General features: G+C 35.0%; 2 protein-coding genes across 2 annotated transcripts in view; both read right to left on the reverse strand.

Moving 5' to 3' along the window:
- Positions 1 to 13,246, reverse strand: part of LOC121432204 (balbiani ring protein 3-like) — a 61,714-nt gene extending 48,468 nt beyond the window's left edge. The window contains exons 1-9 of the mRNA XM_041630057.1: positions 13,040 to 13,246; positions 12,005 to 12,166; positions 10,757 to 10,951; positions 7,992 to 8,132; positions 4,001 to 4,099; positions 3,186 to 3,308; positions 2,535 to 2,636; positions 1,192 to 1,290; positions 692 to 808 (exon numbers count right to left, since the gene is read on the reverse strand). Of these exons, the coding sequence (XP_041485991.1) occupies positions 692 to 808; positions 1,192 to 1,290; positions 2,535 to 2,636; positions 3,186 to 3,308; positions 4,001 to 4,099; positions 7,992 to 8,132; positions 10,757 to 10,951; positions 12,005 to 12,166; positions 13,040 to 13,235 (1,234 nt within the window). The 5' untranslated portion in view covers positions 13,236 to 13,246. The remainder of the gene's footprint in view (positions 1 to 691; positions 809 to 1,191; positions 1,291 to 2,534; positions 2,637 to 3,185; positions 3,309 to 4,000; positions 4,100 to 7,991; positions 8,133 to 10,756; positions 10,952 to 12,004; positions 12,167 to 13,039) is intronic.
- Positions 13,247 to 14,172: 926 nt separating this feature from the next.
- LOC121432205 (kielin/chordin-like protein) overlaps positions 14,173 to 22,395 on the reverse strand; it is a 47,191-nt gene continuing 38,968 nt past the window's right edge. The window contains exons 20-25 of the mRNA XM_041630058.1: positions 19,750 to 19,950; positions 19,084 to 19,287; positions 17,211 to 17,408; positions 16,502 to 16,705; positions 15,791 to 15,934; positions 14,173 to 14,627 (exon numbers count right to left, since the gene is read on the reverse strand). Of these exons, the coding sequence (XP_041485992.1) occupies positions 14,350 to 14,627; positions 15,791 to 15,934; positions 16,502 to 16,705; positions 17,211 to 17,408; positions 19,084 to 19,287; positions 19,750 to 19,950 (1,229 nt within the window). The 3' untranslated portion in view covers positions 14,173 to 14,349. The remainder of the gene's footprint in view (positions 14,628 to 15,790; positions 15,935 to 16,501; positions 16,706 to 17,210; positions 17,409 to 19,083; positions 19,288 to 19,749; positions 19,951 to 22,395) is intronic.

The raw sequence follows: 22,395 nt of genomic DNA on the forward strand, positions 1-22,395 counted from the left end.
TGAAATAGAATGGAAGGTGTCATGACACTCTTTTTAAATTCTCTCATAACAATGATAGATAAAGATTATATTCAACCATAATTTCCACATTGAATCACTATACAACACTTAAATATACTCTAGCAAAGCATCTCACATAGACCATATGTGTTCTTTTAGAGAGTGTGAGCTGGATAACACAGAAATTTTTGTCTTGTCTTTAAAATCAGCTTTGGCGATCCTTGAGTCACACAAGATGGTCAGGGAAGACAAGGCCAATTTGAAGTCCAACAAATGTTGATAATAGTCAGACATCTTTAAAATCACACAAGAAGCATATTTACTGCTTTGTTCTAATAAATCAAGTAACACTAAAAACTTAATAACACATTTTGTCATCTGAACTGTCGTATCAGTCAATTAACGTTCAAAAATCGATTTTGAGATTTTAGCAGAAATTACAAGCATGTCACTCTACTGCCATATTTTCTCGGATCCTTACTTTTGTGTAAAAATAAAGATACAAATGTAAAGCACTTTCCGTGGTCTTTCCAACCATGTATTTTTCTAGCAATGTAAGGCTTGAGAACTAAGTGTGAAAATTTTAGTAAACTTTGAAGTTGATTTTTATCTGAAATGGGTTTGCACTATCGTATAAGTGATACGATGGTTTGGATGACCGCCGATGTTTTGATAGGGTGAGGTTACTAACCTGGTGTCTTGCACACGCAAATCTCACATCCACTTGGTAATGATGAGGCCAGGCCATAAGCACACATGTCCAGTTCTGGGCAGTTGGCCGTAGTCAAGACTGGGCATCCACTGACATCTAAAGAGAGCATGATTTTTGTTTGTTAAAAACCATCTAACAGTAATAATCTATTAAGTAGTTAAATGAAAATCAGGCAGTGAAATAACAAACTTTGCCGCTAGCATTCTCAAGATTTGTAATAAGCAATCACAGCGTATAGCAAGCAGAGAGGAACTTCATTCACTTTTTCCAAAAAAGGTCCATTCAGAATGTAATTTTAAATTGAATTATTACATACACTTCACATGTATAACATTCAAGTACTTTGATATCGACTAAAAGATTCTTAAAATTTAAGAAACCATTGGCATTTTAAAGCATTGCAAATAGATTTAAAAGATCCTTAACCAATCCAACCTATAATATGAATAAATTCAAAATGCATTTTGATCTCAACATACCAATCTCTGGTTTACACACACAAATTTCACATCCATGGGCATCAGAGAGTCTCCCAATTGTACATTCCAGAGAACAGTTCCTCATTGATGGGCAAAGAGCTTCGAAAAAGGAAACCAGAGAAAATGTAAAATACTGATGAAAAATAATAATTTACTGAAGTTTCATGCAAAATGCCACCTGGTCAATATTAGCAAACAATAATAATAATGCATTGTTGGTAGAAGCTTTACTGTTTCATCAGCTAACAAATCCCCACTCTTAATCTGTTTAAACTTGAGGGGGCTCCTGCCAGGCAACTTATTTAAATCCAGAATCTAGTCTTAACTGTAGGAATCATGTCTTTTTTTCATATTCATAATTTCACATTTCATCTTGGACAACTCAGTTGCCTGAATTCACAATGGTGGTTTTGAAAACCCATGGTTGAATCCATGGTTTATGCAGATTTCCTGTATGAATTACGCTTTATTTAGCGCGTATCGGGCGCATGTACAAAAAAAGTCCAATGCTGATGCGCGCTTTTGTCACAGTATGCCAAAATGACGGTTGTTACCATCGTTAGATACGCTATTTTATTCATGAGTCCACTGTTTGAAGAATAGACTCATGAATGAATTCAACACTCTAAAAGATGTAATTCTTAGACAATTACCATGGTAACATATATCTCTGCTATCTTCAGAAGATGTGAAATAACTGAGATATTATGGAGTACTTAAATGAAATAATGTCCGTATATTCAAAACGATAAAGGGAATACACCAATCAAACCAAGAAATTTTTTCAGATATGACACTTTTTCTGATGACAAATGCTGACTAAATGCCCACCAGGGGCCCGTTTCATTATGGCAACTACCATGGTAACCTTGACTTTGAGTGGCTGATGAGCCCTGTTGCCATGGTAGTTGCCATTATGGCAAAGTTACAACAGTTGTAACTATTTATCAAACAGACCCCAAAACACAAAAAATAATAAATCGCAAATATAAATCAGACCACAGTACAATAATGGTTAATTTTTTTTCTTTGCCATATGAAGCTATTTTAGCAGAAGTCTTTGGGGCTCATCTGTCACATCATCTTTAGTCACATTATCAAGAATCACAATTTCATTCAAAAATTTCAATTGTGAAGTTTCATAAAGCATAAATTGAACAGATTTATCCCACAGCGATCTAACAGTACTACATACATTCCCTCCAAGTGTGGAGTTTCATAAAGCATAAATTAAACAGATTTATCCCACACCAATCTAACAGTAAAGTAAAAACACTGAATGGCATGGGACTAAGTTCCTATAAAAAGACTAAGGCGTGTTCAAAATAATGCAACCCAAATACCTGGCAGGCGACATTTACACACTTTATGCCCAGTATCATCGGTAGAAAATCCGTATGGGCAGTGCAAGGAGGTGCAGGAACTTGAGAAATCTAAGGGAATTCCTGGCAAATGAAAAATTTAAACACAATACACAAAACAATCAATAATAGTTGCTCATTGGTCTATTAGTTGACATTGGAGAGTCTATAAATTGTACAAGAATGTGATAGTTCAGAAAGAAAATGGTAACATTCATTATTGATGAGGCAGACTTTCTATAATTTCATTTTTACATAAAAATTAAAAAATAGGCATGCAACTTTCACTAATATGTTCCTAGACAAAAAAAGAAAATCAGTTTGATAATATTGAATGCAAAAGTGATATAAAACTCACAAGATTAAAACAGGGTATTTTTTTTAATCAAGGAATAAAATTCAGACAAGTTTTGAAACTCAATGATAGAAAGATAAATCTACTTTAATTTGAAAACTATTCCTATGTGGTGTGTACCTTAAAAACAGGATTATCAATGTATGGACAGCATAGAAGAACTCTAACGAAGGCATCAGTCTAAAAAAGTTTATCTTACTTTACCATAGGCTTGGTAAAAGGACAGTTGGAATTATATAGCCAATTGGTTAACAGACGAGTCTCACTGATTTATTCACCTCTTTGGCAATCACATGTGGGACAACCCAAGAGGTCAGTGGCTGAACCAAACAAACACCCATATGGACATTGGACTGCTGGACACAAGGTCAACTGAGGTAGAAACATTTCATCTGTGCCATCTATATAACAATATCACATATACAATATATTTATACAGTGGCTGCAGTATAAAAAATTCATCTAATTGATATCATAATGCAATAAGAGATAAGTTTCACATTGGCCAGTTTTCTCTTACAACTGTATACACAGTTGTTGTAGATTATGATGGGTTATTTCTTGTAACAAGACAAATACAAGAACTTTGCAAATTACTTTCATAAATCATTTGCAACTAACATCAAAGAATATTACAAAGCAAAAGCTTTCCAAATTGGTTTTGCTTCTTGGTACATGCAGTTTTAGTAAAAAAAAAAAGAATAAAAATTGGATGTCAGACCCTCAACATATGTAACAATCAACACTTAAAGAAAATGAAAAGGATATGATTACAAAGTGATTATTTCAAAAAGGATATCATTACAAACTGATTATTTTAAAAAGGATATCATTAAAGACTGATTATTTTAAGCTAACATGCAACAACAAAAAAACTGTTGAATTATAAAACTATTGTGACTTGTTGAATGGCCATTGCCATATTTAGAAACCTGGATTACTTAGAATCATGAAAATAGAAAATACTACTCTGATAAATCATACATTAATTTCTCAAAAGAATTACATTTATTGCGTATGCAAGAATGTCATAGGAATATGACTAATATGGATGTGGCATAGAGAAAAATAATATCATCAAAGTTGTACAAACCTCTCTGTAGACACTTGCACACATGGCATCCGAGATGGTCTGTTGCATACCCTAGAGGGCAGTAGAGGCCACACGCCTCAATTGGAGTACACTCTTGATCTGCACATATAAACATTAAAAAATGTGCTATAAATCAAATTGTGACATCAGGTATCACTGCAACATTAATAGCTGTAACAGGGCCTCTGTTAGCGTTTCTGTGCAGTCGGTAATGTTCTTACACTAAATGATATATTCTTATGTACAACATACAACTGTAGCTGATAACTTCAGTAGCGCCAAAAAAACATTTCCCAGTCTTGTGCACAATTATACGTAGCTTTTGAAGAGATTTTTATGAGACACCATCATGGCACAATAATGTCAAACATCACCCATGTTAATAAATCATCAACAAAATATAATTAGGTATTGAACTGTTTATATTGTATCAATTCCTATGTTTACTATTTTGTTTCCCCTTGCTTTCATGATAAAGAAAAATATGTAATTTATCATTGCCTGGTATATTTAACAGGTATGAATGATATGAATATCAAACTTGATCTTAATTCGTCACGAGGACGAATTAAGTGGTCTGTCATGATTTTTCATTCAGTGTCGGCTAATGTATGAAATGAATCATTTAGATATGATTGATAATCTTGATCGTAGACATCCTAAGAATATATCTTGACCATTGCTAAATGTGATTATTAATGTGGTAATGACAATCGTCAGACATACATATTCAAACAGATATATACAAGATAGATGATTTTATATATATATAGATGGATGGCGCGACAGATGGATCAAGTGATGGATTGAGAGATAAATTATAGGTGGTTATATTAATAAAACATAGATAGACATACATATAGATAGATAGATAGATAGATAGAGTGAGAGACAGAGGGAGCGAGACATATTCAAACAGGTAGATATATATTTGACAGAGAGATAGACATATATGTCATGTAGGTAGATAGATAGATAGACAGATAGATAGATAGATAGATAGATAGATGAAAAGAAATAAAGATAGATTTATAACAGATAGCGGATGGACGGATATGATTAGATAGATGTAATATGAAAAAAAGTAATTATAAATTGTTTTATTTTGCAATATTTTAGCTATTATTTATTAGAATTGTTATAATTGATCGTGCGCAAGATAGTAAAAAAAAAATCATGTTCACCCGCGGACTCGAACCCCTGCCCGCATGATTGAATGAGATACAAGTCTGACGCCTAACCGATTGAGCTAGAATATTTCCCATAGACTTTACACGTAAGCAAATTTGAGAATTACAATTCCAATTTTGCAAGCGAAATATGGGCATGATCCCGGCATCTGATCAAACAATGGAGGGCACACTACCGAAAGCTTAGAATCTCAGCTACAACATACTAAAAGCTCATTGAAAACTGACAAGAAAAAATGGAGATATGGCTCACGAAATAGAGGAATGTCGAATCTAGTTTTGAGAAAAAGTCATGTCCCATAGAGATTACATGCAAAATGACGAAAAATGACATGCCTTTATTATTTGCAATTTTTCGGGATGATCCGTTTATCAAAATAAAAAATAAAGGCAATAATTCATAAAGAGTAAGAGCTAAGCTACATCATATCGAAAATTGGGTGAAAATTGACCAATATTCACGGAGTTAGAGCCTAATTTGCATAATTATTATGACGTCAAAACAAGGAAAATTGATACTTTGACTTCCGACGCCATTTTGATGACGTCATGATCAAATTGAGGGACAATGGTGACATGAAATCAAATCTACAACTCATACTCTATCGATATATGAAAAAAAAATGGGGGTCAACGGACTATTCAAAGAGCTATAGTGAATTTTCAATAGGCATGTTTTTGCCCATATATGGCCTATAGTGAGAGCTCGCGCGCACACCTGCTGCAAACTTTAATGGGTGTTCATTTCGTTATTATTGGTCATAGAGAGCTAAATTGGGTATCAAATTGCTCAGAATTATGATTGATAATATGATTTTACAAAATGGCGCCTAGATGACGTGTCCATGACAGATCCTATAAATGACATGAAATTCAATTAAATTGACCAAGTCCATTGCAAGATATCTTGGCGACAAAAAAATCGTTGAAAATAAATAAATAAATAAGAAATTGACGAAATTAAGAGGTGATCTGTCAAAGACAGACCACCTAATGATTTGACAAACTGAACATATGCCAATACAAATTTGTGCCACAATGGGGTATCCATACTTAGTAAAATTTAGAACCAGCAGTTAATTTAAATCAGAGTTTAGAAATAGGCCTCAGAGTCGAATATCAGAAGCTAAGTTTATGAAACCAGACCTCATGTCACTTAACTTCCCCATTATAAATTATTTCATATCTTCTGAAGACAGCATAATCATCAAAACCTGCATTGGTGATTAAATGAAAACAAATCACCTAAAAACCATCTGTAATGCATTGCTATTTGTATCTCAATCAAATTCCATTGAGTGCCGTGAAAGCAAATTTAAATTACATGTACTCACCCCATGATATTTAAAGAACTTCATATCTTCAGAAGATAACACAGCCATTGCTTCAAAATGCATTCAAAAAGATGACTTTTATGCTCTATCAAATGTTTGAAACTGATTTTGTATTTCTAATATGAAATGGTATCCCTTTAGTACTCAGAAAGCCAACATTTCATTGAAGTACCATATTGCCAATAACTCAACATCTTCTACAGACAGTGAAGTCATCATTCCCTGGATTAAAATGGATCTTATATGTAGATCATTAATGAGATTTTCTAATTGTCATGGATGTGTATTTGCAAGCCAAATTCAATCCCCTTGAAAGCAGGCATCATTTCATTTACATGTATATAACCTATGCTATCTTAGTAACTTTATATCTTATGAAGATGAAACAGCCTTTATAGCCAACATTGACAATAAAACCCTAATGATCCATCACATAATTCAACTAAATAAAATTTGTATTTCTGATCCAATACTAATTCTGTGACGTGCGGGAAAAGCAGACATTTTATCTGAATAGATTCACATCTACTGAAGACAGCAAAGGCAATGTATATGCAATGTACAGGCATGCAGTACAATCTCATACACACACACTCACTCAAAATTTTGCACAAAGACATTCCATTACTGATAAATTATATTTTGAGGCTGTTTTATGGTATGAAACCTATCAAGACTAAAACTCTCTCCATGAAAACCATGAAAATTGATAATCTGCACAAATTCAAACAGTTTTGTCATATACCAGCTTAAAATGTTCATTCACACACCACACAGCAAAGCTGGACAAAGTTCTGTATACAAAAGCAATTGGATGTACAGTAACAAGGGATAATAAAAAACTAGATTATTTTATCTTGATAACTGCAAACATACTTTATATTGAATTGTTCATTCTATACTGTTTCATGGTTTTGATAAATTATGTACATTGTAAGTTTAACAACACAAACATGAGAGGAGTGATTTCTACGAGTCTGCACACAAAAAATGTGTTCCTACTTTGTTCTTAGCCTTGTGTCATTTGTGAACAAGGTGAATTGCCACTAGCTTCCATTTGGTCTCATCCCACAGTCTAATCCTAATTCTTATCTATTAACGGTAGCCGATTTACTGCTCTGTCTATTTTCCAGTAAAGATACACCCAGTATTTTTATAATCCATGTGGTCTAAGCTAAATCTTTAAACCATTTTTTTAAATCATATATCGGGCAAAGTGCAATATAAAAAATTGACAAAACTGGAAAATATACATCTAAACATCTAAGCATTATCATAAGTATGAGAATTAGCTAAATAGGTATTAGACCATGTGTAATGTAGACCAAAAGACAATTATAATAAATTAAAAGTTAAACCAAATAGGTTTAGACCATGTGGTATAAGTCTATTTGAGAAGTAAGACCAGCTCCCAATAGACCAAGTGATTATAAACTTTCAAAAGGGGGTACAAGGTATCATCCTCACCTTCCGTCCTGCAACGACATATCCTGCATCCCAAGGAATCTGTCATGTATCCCAGGCTGCAGGTGAGGAGACATTTCATCGGGTTGATGGGCAAGCACACAGGGGTGTCCAGAAACTTTCCAATATCATTGGCTGGTTTGACTGTGTGGTTATGACAGAAATACTAGAAATTCAAGACTACATACTCTTAACATGAGAGACACATAATTATCAAATTACTCCTAAGCAGGAGACAAACAAGCCAAGGTACATGCATGCAGATTCTAATATCTTGATTCTTTAATCCAAACAAAAACACAGCCTAAAGAAATTAACATTCTGTTTAACTTCACAATTGTCTTATCTGTAAAGGTTTAACATCATGATTGTCTCTTCTACAATTCTACAAAACTCCCCACTAGTCAAAGAAGAGTATCTTTTTTTGCAAATTAACATCCACAAACAAGCATATTTTGCAATGAGATTTGAAGCAGTCACAAAGATAGAAAGATATGCTAACTAAATACCTTGGTATCTGTCTTTACTCACCATGACAGCAAAGCTGTACGGTATTTCATCAAAACGACAAAGGAAATAAACCCCCAAACCTATGAAATTGGCATGCCATACCAAGAAACTCAAGGAGAATAATGCCTGTTCATGTTGCAAATGTCATCCCAACAGGCAGTCACGATCATACATGTACATCCCTCACTCCTAAAAGCAAATGCTGAGATGAGACAGGTCTTTGAATACCTCTTATCCACAACCGTTCATGATCAAAAGATGTAATAACACGAGTGATTTAGAGGCAGCTCTCAATGACTGATTAACCAAATGGATGACTCAATGATGATAACATGAAAATGTCTCAAGTCGATGCTATCCAAAATGGCGTCTCTGGAATGTGCAGGTGGAATTTGATTACATGTATACAGTGCGTATCAGAAAAAAGTTTACACTTGGAATTAATCCTGTAAAATCATATATTTGTAATTTCCTGAGGCCTTTTCCACGTTTAAACATTGATACAGATCTCTCTAAGCAAATGAAAATATATTGTCAAAAAAACTTGAGTGAGCACCATCTGATAAAAAATTTGTGAAAAATGATTTGCACAGAACTTGGAAATAGTTACATGACTAAAAGTAAACATTAATCATGAACAACATGGGGACTTTAGCTAGAAAGGTTTATTTGAAGATATCTTTTACCTTTGTTAACTTGTTTCCTTTCCCCAAAGCACTTCATAGAGCACCTTGCACCCCTCCCCCCCTTCCCACACAAAGAGGCCATCGTGATGATATCAGCTTCACATGGAGCTGTGATTTACATGAAATTGCTAAATCATTGTCAAGCTTGGAGAAAACAAGCACTAAATAAGATATGAAATGTGGTTGCACTTTAAATGATAAATTTTCACAAAGTGAAAAGAATGCTGGAGATGTCTGAAATAAACTTTTGTTTACATTCAGTTTTATCCTCAGATCCAGCTGGCACAAAAAAGGTAAAGGTTATGCTTACCTAAGGTTAAAATGTTAATATTGGTGGCAAAGTTATTACAAAATGTTTAAATTAATCTATTTTTTATCACTTTGTACAAATGTAAAATAAATGTACTGTATGGTCAGTTTGTTTTCATCATTTTTCCTTGACAAAGCATGAAAATTAGCATTCCCGTGCAAACCGATTTCTGATAGCTTTAAAATAATGGACGGTGCTCACTCAAGTGTAACATTCTGTTGAAACTTTGACTTTCATTTGATAGATGAGACCCAAACCCGAGAGTATATGTGCAAAAATTTTCCATGTTGTATATTTTTCAATTCCCATTCCCATGTAACCTTTTTATTGATACACACTGTATATCTATGATTCGAATGCATTTGTGGGAGCACCCATCATGAAAAAACTTGCTGTGCAAGGTGCATTCATCACGCCTGTTCAGACACATCCTGAATTTAGGGGTGAGTCGTGACACAATTTTTTTCCCTATCCAGATTCTGATGGTGTCTTCTGTCCCATGGCTGAGGATGGCATGTTGAAAGAACTCAATTGCCCTTTTTCTTGGCACATCAATTTTGTTTTCTCCCCTTTGAATTTTTCCAAATTTTCCAGAAAAATAAAAACTTAAGTGTGTTCAATTGTCCTTATCAATAAAATGTTCTGAATCCATTTAGATAATTGAATCAACTGGGTTTGATTTTTCCTTTGCATTCTACATTTTGTCACTGATTCTATTCAATTACAAATTTTCTGTGATAGGGGCACATCACTTTCTAGTGTTAAGTGGATTGCTATGCTGTAATTCAAAATGTACACAAAATACTTTTAGTTTGATACTTGGAATAAAAAATGAATGTTTCCATCATTCTAATGTAACAAACCCACTTTCCCTGAGAATTAACTTTTTCTTGATGTCATTAAAAAATTTGACAACCTTAAGCTGACAAGAACAAAGCCCAACTTTTTAATGAGATAGGCCTATATTGCAGTGGTTTGGTATAAATCATCTACATATTTATGATATCTTCATTGCCAAATTAGCTGCCATTCGAGAAGTTATGGTATGCATTAAAATCTTGAATGAAAACCAACATCTGGTGAATCAACAGTATTAGTGGATGGACAAAATACCAATCTCTGTAACTGTCATTTGTGAAAAGCATGTAATAAGCAATCAGAGAAATGATTGCATATTAAATTAGCCACCATCTAGTCGTAGCTAGTCACTAGCTAGATATCAACTAGCGGGATACTTAAATTTCTGAGTCAAAATTGCTTACTTGCTCTTTTGCAATGGCACATTTTACATCCAACTCGGTCAGTTGCATATCCGTATGGACAGTCAAACGGACAGTTAAAGGGTACAAAGTAGCACCATCGACTGCACCGGCATACTTCACACTGGACAGAGTTTGAGGCATAACCATGAGGGCATTCCCTATCACATGTTTCATGAATGTAGGGGCAAGGCCCATCTGCAAATGCCAGAAAGTTTGAAAGAAATAATATGAAGAGTATATGACTAATTTTGAAATATAAGTGGATAATAACGAAGAAACATAAGAATCCATATTTTTAAAACAAAGATACTCAAAATTACAGGAAGAAAATCATAAATTTGAAGAAAAAACATTATGTACACAGGCATGTGATAGTATGTGAAGATAGTAATAAACATGAAATTAGTAATTATTAACTTAATTCAAAAATACATGCACATTAATAATCTGCATACATCACAATTGCTAGAAAATGGCAGTGAAAATAAAGTTGAAAATGCAAGACACCTCTTCTACCCTAATACACTGTAAATAATTTTTACTTTTGCAACTTTCTGAAAATAATGTTAATGGAAACAAGTCACACTAAAAATATTACTACAACAGTACTTATCTGGTTATTTCTTCTTTTTTATTAAATCATCTATGATCTAAAATAATTAGCCATCCTCATTATTATCAAGATATATATTGTCGAAATTCTCTACTCCATCTTGCCGTATTGCCCTTGTTTGCTCAGTGCCAATTGTCTGCACATAAACATATCTGTATAATTCTAATCATATGACATGCAACAGCTATAATCTTTACAACTGATAATACATATTTAAAATTTTCAGTCAAAAAATATATCACATTTCAGGCATTTCATAATTTCATGAAATACACTCAAAATTCGATCTCCCTAATCATAACCTCGGAATCATATGTAAAATGAATGGGTGTGCTGATATGGGACACTACTGTTTTCTTAATCTAAAAATGAAAGGCCATGGTTTTTGTCAAGGAATTTATAAGGTTTTCTCCAATTTTGATGAGATATTTAGCACAATTCCTCTTTCGAATACAGGGAAATGCATCAACTAACACTTTTGAGGAATTTTGAAGAAATTAATGTTCAACTTTTAACTCATTATGACTTCTACTACATTGACCATTTCAACCCACTCTGTCCTGGATAAGAGTGGTTCCTGTATGAAGCCTATGGGGATCACAAAAATTCAGTAGTCAACAGGTTAAAACATTCACCTGCATTATGTTTCGCAGGAAGCATACACTTGTGGGAGCACCCATCATAGCAACATTTGCTGCGTGAGGTGCATTCGCTATCTCTCTCGCATTCATCATTCCTGTTAAGACACATTCCATCCCTAAACTTAGGAGCGGGGCACTTTCCGGGGGTTTCCGCATCTATGGAAATGAGAAAAAGTAGAAATTGACTCAGAGTTACATTTCCTGTATGGTGACATGACACCTGCTCCTGCGACAATTGCTCCAGGCCTAATTTCATCTAAGATGTAGGGTTAGGGTTGCAATAGGGTTTTATATTAGCTTTAGGGTTTATTGTAGGGTAGTGTATAGTGTTAAACCCAAGGTTGAAGTTGGTCATTTGATTGGTGTGTGGAATTTAGAGCGGAGCAATTGTCACTGGAGCAACTGTCATGGAACCCGCTGTATATTACTATACAACCTTGTATTGGTAATTGTATTCATTATGAATTAGCAACAAATTCAACACGCAGTTTTTTAATTGATTTTCAATGGGAAAATTTACTTTTTGAAGGATGCCTGGAGAGTACATGAATCATTTATCCAATTTCAATTAAGATGTTTAACAATAAACGTTTCAGGGAAATATGAGACATTGAAAGCCTCTCTACATATCAAATATTTGATTTCCACAGCATTTCTGAATAGTACATTAGACGACTTTACCTGTAATACAATGCCAGACAAATCTGTTGAAAAAAAAATATTCTTTTAAATAACTTTATTTCCAGTTCTTATTATTAATAACATGCATTTTGTTTTTCAAAAACTTTTCAAAACACTATTGTTGGAGCTAAGTTCAGAGTTCTCCCAAATTCTGTTTGAATATTTTATTTCATCTCAAATCTACTTCTTTCGTTCATCTTCCTTTAATTTTTGTCCACCTGGCTGTCTGCTTCTCATCTTTTTAATTCTGCTCCCTCTCTCTTTCTATTCTCTATAATCTTCCCTTATCAATCCGTCATCTGTTTTCCTCCATTCAAATTCTTCATTTTGTCTTAAAACAGTACTTACCATTTATAATGGGATTTAGGCACATCTTGAAATTGCGAGTTGGACAACACTTCCTCACCCCAGGACAGTCATTATCGAAGATACACTCTGCCACAAGAGGGCGCTGTTGCGTTCTCAGATCAGTAAACTTTGGGCACTGCCCACCCTTTTCTATATAAAATGAATATCGAGGATGTATATGGCAATGCATTACCATTTTATATTGACATGCATTCGGTATAATACTAAGCATTATTCATGTACATTTATTAAAAGTGTGAAATTTGACAAATTACAGCCTTTGATTCACTTTCTACTGGCTTGTAATTTATGTTGTAAAGAATGTGCGTGCCAAGTTTTAGTGATATTGTGCCAACAGGATTAACCCTGGATGACAGAATAATCAAGATATAAAATGTTTAACATTTACACATAACAAATACAACAACAAACTGGCTTATACAATGAAAATGACATAAATCTAAAATTTCACAGTGGATACATACAAAAGTGAATCATATAGCCATGCAATCAATATGGATAGAAATGTATATACATGTACTTTTCTACACAGTAATGGTCTATTTTAAACATAATACACAATGAAATAAATAATTGACAGTCATGCAGTACAATTATATTCACAAGAGTTACATATTTATATAATTACAACAAGAATACAAAGAATTAATACTATTCACTACACTGAAATGAAACATCAATGCTATCAATGTAAATGAGCAAGGGATACTCCAACCAAAATCATTTACACTTTGACAGGTGAAAATTTAAAACAAGCACAACAGGCAAAATTTTATTGGAATCAAATGCAAAATAAGAAAGAAACTGCAGTATCTGCATATTTCTTATAAACAGGATGTAGGACTATGAAGTTTCTCAGGTGCTTTTCCAGAATTTATTTAGATCCAGGTGTTATTCTCCTCTGCATATTAGCAATCGTTCAATGAAATGTGTAAGTAATGAAAGGGAGTATATAGAAATTACAAACATTTCAACTTTAATTTAGTTTGAATAAAAAAATTTGTTCCAAAAACGACAAGCATGGTGTGATATCAAATAACATGTAAATCATCCCCAGTCTAATCATGATTACAAGAGAAATTCCTTTTATGAATTTCTTCATGAAAGAGATAAAATGTTCAGTTTTGCTTCATGAATTCAATAACATTTCTTCATATCATTTTGATTTCAGGGTGGAGTATCCCTTTAACCCAGTGCTTACATGGACCAGCTGGTTACCACATTGAAGCCCGTGGGGGATGGCAGCATTCGGTAGTTGATGGGTTAATGATGATACTGACTGAAGTATACTATTTCATTCCGCACCCAACCCCCCACCACTTACTGAACTTGCCTGTCGTATGGCTCCCGACAAGATTCTCCAGGACGCTGCAGAGGTGTCCAGTGACATTGGACAGAGGTCGACGGTTGGTCAGGACGATCGGTCGCTTGCAGGACATGCCACAACCACGTGACATGCAGCACTTCTCGTAGGTGGGGCAATCTCGGTCGGAGTAGCATTCCATGATGCAGGCCTGACCAATGGGAAGCTTGCTCACGAAGCTGGGTGGGCACTGTCCAGGGTGATCTAAAAAGTGATTCAGAGATGGTTGAAATACACTCAGGCTAATGTTGTGCAAGCTTCCACTTAATAGAAAATTGATCTTGGAATGAGGAGTGGTTTAGATATGCTTTTACAACTTTAAAAAAACAGACATGCACTCATCAGAGTGAAATCGCATGAATGAACCACAAGCTAGAACACAACAATGTATAATAGCGCCAAAAGAGACAATGGATGCTAAAAGACAAGCTTTAAATGGCTGTCAAGGTTAACAGATTGGGCTTAGTGTACACATTTATGTTTATACCGGTGCTTCAAGACAAAGAATGTACATGGAGAATTAACTGAAACTAATCACTAAATATTTTCACACGGGGATAAGCTCCTTTATCTCATGGATCAATTCAATCAATATGCAATCAATACATGTATCTCATTTATCAGTTGGCACAATCAAAGCTCTTTCATGGAATAATCAATCGGTAAAAAAATTGTTTTATGATCCACTATTGACATTTGTAAAATGGGGCCCTGATGATGCTTGCACAACAAAATCAATATCAATGCTCTCTAGTGTTCAAAGAAAATATTAAAAATAATTGTAAATATTTTACCCTCAAAATTCATTCCACTAGGCAATTCATAAATCTTTCCGCAAGTTACACAAGAATTAATGCACAACTGGAACATGTGATTTCTTACAAGCCATCTTTATTCTCATCAACTTAAGTTATGTAGATATATATTAATGTTGCTGCTTGTAACAAACAGTTCAAAGTATACTATTTGTTGATATTTGATTGAGGCTAGAAGAAAATCAGTTTCATTTCATTAAATGAAGGGAATTTGGGTACCTCATTTCAATCATGAACAGGTTCAAGTCATTTGTTAATTTGATGTGACTTCTGGAAAGCTTTATCAGAAAATGCTTAAAGATGCCGCCCCTATGTATTAAGCACCATATAAAAGTGTAATAACTCTATCATTATTATTTATAAAACAAAGGGGTGTTAGTGACTTCAAAATGAATAAAGCTAAAGTTGCATAAGCTCCTAACTTTTGCACAGACAAATTAAACAAAAAAGCTGAAAATGAAAAATGAAAATAGCTAAAATCAGCTAAAAATCTGGACTTTGTCACCCCATCGAAATAGCAATTATCAGTTAGTTTCCTAATTAATGACTTACCAATTGTAAGAGGGTTGACACAATTCAGACTGGTCCCATCATGACAACATTTCTTGCTACCAGGACAATCTGCATCATGAACGCAAAGATCTAAGCCACTTGACTGGGTGTACGCCCCTTGCAGAGGACATTGCCCTTGTTTACCTGGAAATATAGATGAGAAATAGAAACATTACTTGTCTAGGGGAACATTTCTGAAAGGACACTTATATGTTTTATCTGAAAAGGTCTGTTTTATCTGACAATTACCCTATGCATTTATGCATGCATACAACTTACTTTTAGTATAAGTTTTGTATTATTTTTATATTATTTTTGGACTCCCATATCCTACAAAGAGTCAAAAAAATCTTACAAATCTAGCTAATAAATATCAAGAAAAGTTGTCAGATCTGACAACTTGTCTGATGACTAAATATCGTTGATGAAACCCTTTCCTCATATTATACTCAGTCGATTTTTTAGGCTACGCAATACAATAAAATAAATTCATTTACATGTATATAGTGCTTTAATATTTCAGCAGTTCACAGCAATGCACATTATTCTACCTCATTCATTTGGGATTATGCTTTCATTTACACAAAGAAAATCTGGAAGAGGTACTCATTCCACTTGATGACAATGACCATTACATGCAAAACATACAAAATACTGCATGAGAGATTAACTGATATTATCTGAGAACAAGAGAATGAGATAGATTCTTACCCTGGCTGCAGTCGATATGAGGGCAGCACTGCCCTTGAATTGCTACAAGGAAACATCCTGGGGGAGGGTTGACAAATGGACATCGTTCTTTGATCTCGATGGTTTCTCCATTCTCACACTGCGCTAAGGTACAAGCGTCGTATCTCCAGACCTCGTCATTGAGATAGAACTTATCTAACAGCGGGCTGTCCCGGCATGAGTTTGCTTGACAGAGAGAAATCAACATTACGGCAACTTAGCTATCCAATGGTAACTAACATAAAATCCTTCATTTTGGTTGTTTAATGAGGACTGTTACTATGGTAGTTATCATTGTATAGCAATGTTACAATAATAGTAACCATAAAACGATCTGAGCCTTAAAACATAGAATGTATAATAAATTGTATACTAAGTTGCTGACTATCAATGTAAACAGAATTTAAATTGATGTGTGTGTTTGGATATTTACTGTTACGTTCTAAAAATAATCTGATAATGTGCTTCTAGGACCAACTCTTAACATCACCAATTGAAAAAGTCTCATTTTCTTTATGCTTCATTTAATACATATATCTATCCAATGTTCTAATTGGTATTGATGGCTTGTTACTGTGAATTAATTTATAATTTTATCGTGGCATATTTTACTTTTGTGTTATTTTTTATTGAAATTGATAATAAATGAATTGAAAGAAAATTGAAAAAATTTGATCTAAAACCCACATACCTCCAATTGGCATGCACACAATTTCCCTGCAGCACTGGCCTGGCCTTGGCTTTGCGTAACGGCAATGTGGCTTTGGTGTTGGGCAAATCTTTTGGGTGCATCTCTGATGTCCATTGAGGCAAATGCAGAAGGTGCAATCATCTTCCTGCCAAACTTCCCCTTGAAGGTGCTCCATACTACCAGACATGCAACTATGAACTGAATTTCATGGAAGACAAAAGACTTGGGGACCCTAACAAACATCTAAGCCACATTTAGCAATGGTCAGGACTGTAATTTTCTGTGTTGTTTTTAATGGCCTTTTCCATTTATGAAACACTGTAATTCCTTTTAAAATTTTATCTAAAATAAAAATCAATCTTTTCATGAAAAAAGTTCACGGCAAAATCATGAACTCCATTTTGCAAAGCTTAATTCAATGAATGTTTGCATGAAAAGCAAAGACCATAACATATTTTATCTATTGATTTGCTACTAAAAATAAAATCACTGTCCCTACAATGGCTTTTGGTTGTGACTCCCATCACACAAACATATAATTATAAACTATTCTGTATGCTTGACACTCATTCTACTCCATCCTAACTTCATTTCTTGTACTGCTCAAACCAAGATAATTTTAGAGCATTACAACTTTTCATGTGAGCAAGTAACAGAGACCATTCGGAAGGTCCCACACATGCATGTAGGTCGTTGGATGTACATATGAGACCTGCCAGCCCAATACTAAAATGATTCTTGAGATTTTTATTGAGCTTGAAAATTCATTTCCTAAGCTTTAAAATGATATATAACATGTTAAAATTGACCAACGATAGCCATTACAAGTACTTGATTGAATGCAGAGGATATTCAGCAAGAGCTTGAGAAATAAGGGGAAAACAAGGTTTGAAGCTTGGGGTTCACTCAAGCATGAGATCTGCATACTGTATAATCTCAGTGAAACTTCTAAGTAATCTGAAAAAATAGTGTCCAAGAAACTTTTGTTTATCAACTTTATGACTTCAAATTTTCACAGTGTGAAGAAGAGGAATTGCTCTTTCAGGTAAGCTATTTGTTTAATTTTTGGATTTTGGAAACTAGATTACTATTTTGGCTATTGACAGAGAACCTTATCTGGCGACTTATTAGTGGTTTTGGGGTGGTAGGTCACATATATTATGAAATTGTCACAAAAGGTCTTTCTGTTCCAACACTCTAATTTCTGCAATGACAAACCAATATGGGAAATGGGAAGCTCCAGTGAAATTGATTACTTAATTGATCTTCATTCATTTTATATATATATATATATATATATATATATATTGTAAAGAAATGGATGAAGAGAACAATGGTAGGCGTAGCTTAAATCAAGGTTCCCCAGAGCTATCTACCCTTTGGAAAAATTGGTGATGCCGAAAAAAAGATGCCGGGTTCGATTCCCGGCAGAGACATTTTTTCGGCATCACCAATTTTTCCAAAGGGTAGATAGCTCTGGGGAACCTTGATTTAAGCTACGCCTACCATTGTTCTCTTCATCCATTTCTTTACAATATTTAAATAAAAAAGAGTTGCCAACAGCTGTTGTACATGTAAAAGCTTTACACATTTATATATATATATATATATATATATATATAAAATATATTACTTATGTCATTGTTAAAAGTATACTGTAATGCTGAATAGAGTTTTATTTGGCAACATTAAAAATGAACATAGAAATCATTCACAAATCATAGAAATTTACAGGAGCCATGACGTCTCAAACCCATCTCGTGCTTGTGAATATGGCCCTATAGTAAAAACATTTCTGGGTGCACATACATTTACATTTCTCTTTTTATAGTCTTTAAGAAGATAACTAGATTGAGAATTTTGAGAGTTTTACCTCCATGGCACACAATCTGGGGGCAGCAGAGGCCTTCTACGGGTACAGCCCTGCACCCCTGTCCAAGAGCATGAAATTGACAAGATATGGTAATGCAGACCACCTTCTGAGATGATAAACAGGTACATGAGGTGCAAGGGTCCGTAAACCAGATCTCCCCAACGGCTCTGTTAGTTCCTTGATGCTTGCAGGCTGGTTGCACAGCTGAATCAAATAATAATTGAGATAATGAATTCTCATTTACCCAATGTACCTATTAGCCTGGAAAGGCAGGAAAAACTGTAGCCATAACATTTTATGTGGCACTTTACAAAAAATTTCTCTAAACAGGTATATTTGAGAAATATGGAAATGGTGACAACCTCATATTATCTAAATCTGGTCTTCTAATTCCAGTATAGACCTTTTTTCTCTACAAAAAGGTTGCAATATCTGTCCTTTATAATTTTCATTAACTAGTAAGTCAAGCTTTTTAATAAGATTTCTTCAAATTATTTACATTCTGAGATGGTTTTAACACCCAAATGTGTAACAAATGATTTAATCATAAATTCTGCACTAAAAAAAAAATTTATGTTTAAAAAATCACATCAGAACTTGCTTGTTGAACAGAGATAATCAATTAGATTTTATTCCACTGACTTTAATACAGAAGAAATCGATCACCTGAAGATTGACAGGTTATGTCCTGACAGAATGCATGCACACCAGTCTCTCCATTAATGCATTCTTGTCCATTGGTAGATAATGGACAGTTAATTGTTATGCAGTTGACGTTGCCATCGATGCAGCTACATTCCTGAGACATCGAATGGTACCACTTCTCTCCATTTAGATGTGCTATGCCTTCGTGTGTACAAGCATCAACTGCAATTGTAATAAAACATAGGATTACTTCCAATTCAAGGATGATAGCGATAATGATAGCTATATAATAGACTATTGTTCATGGCATAAAGAGATCTCCCCTCCCGGGAAACCACACGTATGGATTTGGAAGTAATTGAAAAGTGGCAATGAGCAATCAAGGTCATTGTGCCATGCAGGTAATGTTCACCATACTGATTAGGGAGCATAATTTTTTTTTGAAAAGTCATACTGTTGAAAATGTTCACTATATTTTCAATCGCAAAGTATTTTTTCAGGATTTTTTCTGAAAATAATCAGAACATAGTGGTTCAATAAGTGTATATATTGTTTCTATATGCTTTTCCCACAGAAGCCTACAGCTTTTTTTTTTTTAACAAATCTTGAACAAAATGGAATCAAGATTACATTCCAGTACTCCCTTTTGATTGAAGAGATACTGCATGCTTGAGTTTCAAATACATTAAAATATGGGTATTCCTCCATGTTTGTGCAGTGCCACATGTCAGCTCATATCCATATCAGCATAATTCTAATCAAAGAAGAAATGTAATGACAATATAATTTTACATCTAGAATACAAAATTATTCATAGAAAATCCTGGGTCTACACAGAATTAAAAAAAAAGGAATTCAGGTACTTTGTGAGGAGGGTTTGAAATGCAATCTTTTCTCATCAGAGCCCGCAAATGGTGTATAAAATGAAGGGGTGTGCAGACATGGGGCACCATACATTATCGATTCTAAAAAAGACACGCTGTGGTTACAGAGATGCCAACTTTTGGAAATCAGAATTAGGGAGGATTTGCAACCGCCACCAAATTATGTGCGCGTAGCGCACATCTCGAGCGCAGAGCGCTCGACCCTTGCGGCCGGGGTTCTAGATGCTCTGGGTTTCTAGATGCTCTCTGGTGCAATCTGACCTTTATTTTGGGGCATTTCACATGTTTTGAAATAAACATTGTTCCCACTTTTTTAACATAAAAAATATCAAACATGTCAAAAATGCATTTTCACATGTAAAAAAAAAATGAAGGGACAAATGAAGTACCTGTTCAACAACAATGAGGAATTATCACTATAAGAGTAGGGGGAAACCCCGGTGTAGTGGTCCACCTGCATCCCCCCCCCAATCAGTTATATCGGGAGGAGAGACCTGCGGGTCACAGTGATTCAGTTCGCTTTTCGCCTCCCAGGCACAGGTGACGCCAAAACAAATAATAATAATAATCGGCTATAGGCAGGTTGTGTTCCACTATATTAAAATCCAGTAAAGAAAAGCTCAGCGCTGGTCCCTTGCTTGGTGAAAAAGTGAAATAAAGACAACAGGGTACTAGTGGAGCTCGAAGATCTTGTCTTCGCAATTGTCCGTAGGCCTATGCCGTTTGCTCCCGAACGTTTGTGCTTCCGAATTATCATCACGACGTCCCTGCTAAACTGAAATGTCCACGCTGCAAATTGCGCAAGATGCATGGTAAATTCCTCTTTCCGAACACACAGGTTCTGGAGACTGTATTCAGTCTTATACTTCTGAGACAATTTCTTGGTCTTCTTTTCGCCATTTCGTGTCAATATCAACCCATCAATACGCCGGAATCACACACCGATATTCCACCGCACGACTCGACAATCCAGTGGCCGCGAGCGCACACGCCTCGCGAAGCTAGCCGGGCCTACCGGCCTGGTGCACAGTGGATTCCCGTTCGGCATATCACATGCACCAGCTTTTCGCTGCTCCTTATTTGTGTACCTTTCACAAAGAATTAAGTAGCAGCGAACGTAATGGAGTTACTACATGATAAAGTTAGCAGACGATACATGTCCTTCCAATCCAATTTGATGATTTTGATCAATGCAAAAAAATCGTAATTTCGGGAGGATAAGGATGGTAATCGTAAGGGCGGGAGTTGGGATGAATTTTCGGGAGCCTCCCGATGAAATCGGGAAGGTTGGCATCTCATTGGTTATGGGAGATATCAAAATGATCTTAGGGACCGCATCCATATTGTATTGGCAGCGTGCACCCCGCGAGCACACCCCCGCTGCGGTAATTAGTGAACAGGATGTATCTCCCCGCTAGACGCAGCTAGCGGCGGCGCGCTGCTCAGATTAAAGCAGATTAACAGCCCCATTAATCCTAGATTTTATCATTGCAGCTTCTCGCCGCTTCTCGCAGCTTGCACGCGGCCAACTTGCAGGCGAATACTCGTACTCAAAATGGTGTGCTTTCTAAATCCGTTGGTGAAATGTGCGCGACCGATGAGGCGATTTTCTTGTCTGCCCGACACGAAATGAAGGTATTAAAGTATGAAATATTGAGCTAAAAAGTGTCTTAGATTTTTAGCAAAATAATTCTTATACATTTCGAGGTGGAAAGATTCATATTGATATTAGTTTTATATTATTTCCGTTGCGTAATAATGATCTATTTCTTCCAACAAAGTA

This window comes from Lytechinus variegatus, chromosome 18, assembly GCF_018143015.1.
Source record: "Lytechinus variegatus isolate NC3 chromosome 18, Lvar_3.0, whole genome shotgun sequence".
In the NCBI taxonomy this organism is placed as follows: domain Eukaryota; kingdom Metazoa; phylum Echinodermata; class Echinoidea; order Temnopleuroida; family Toxopneustidae; genus Lytechinus; species Lytechinus variegatus.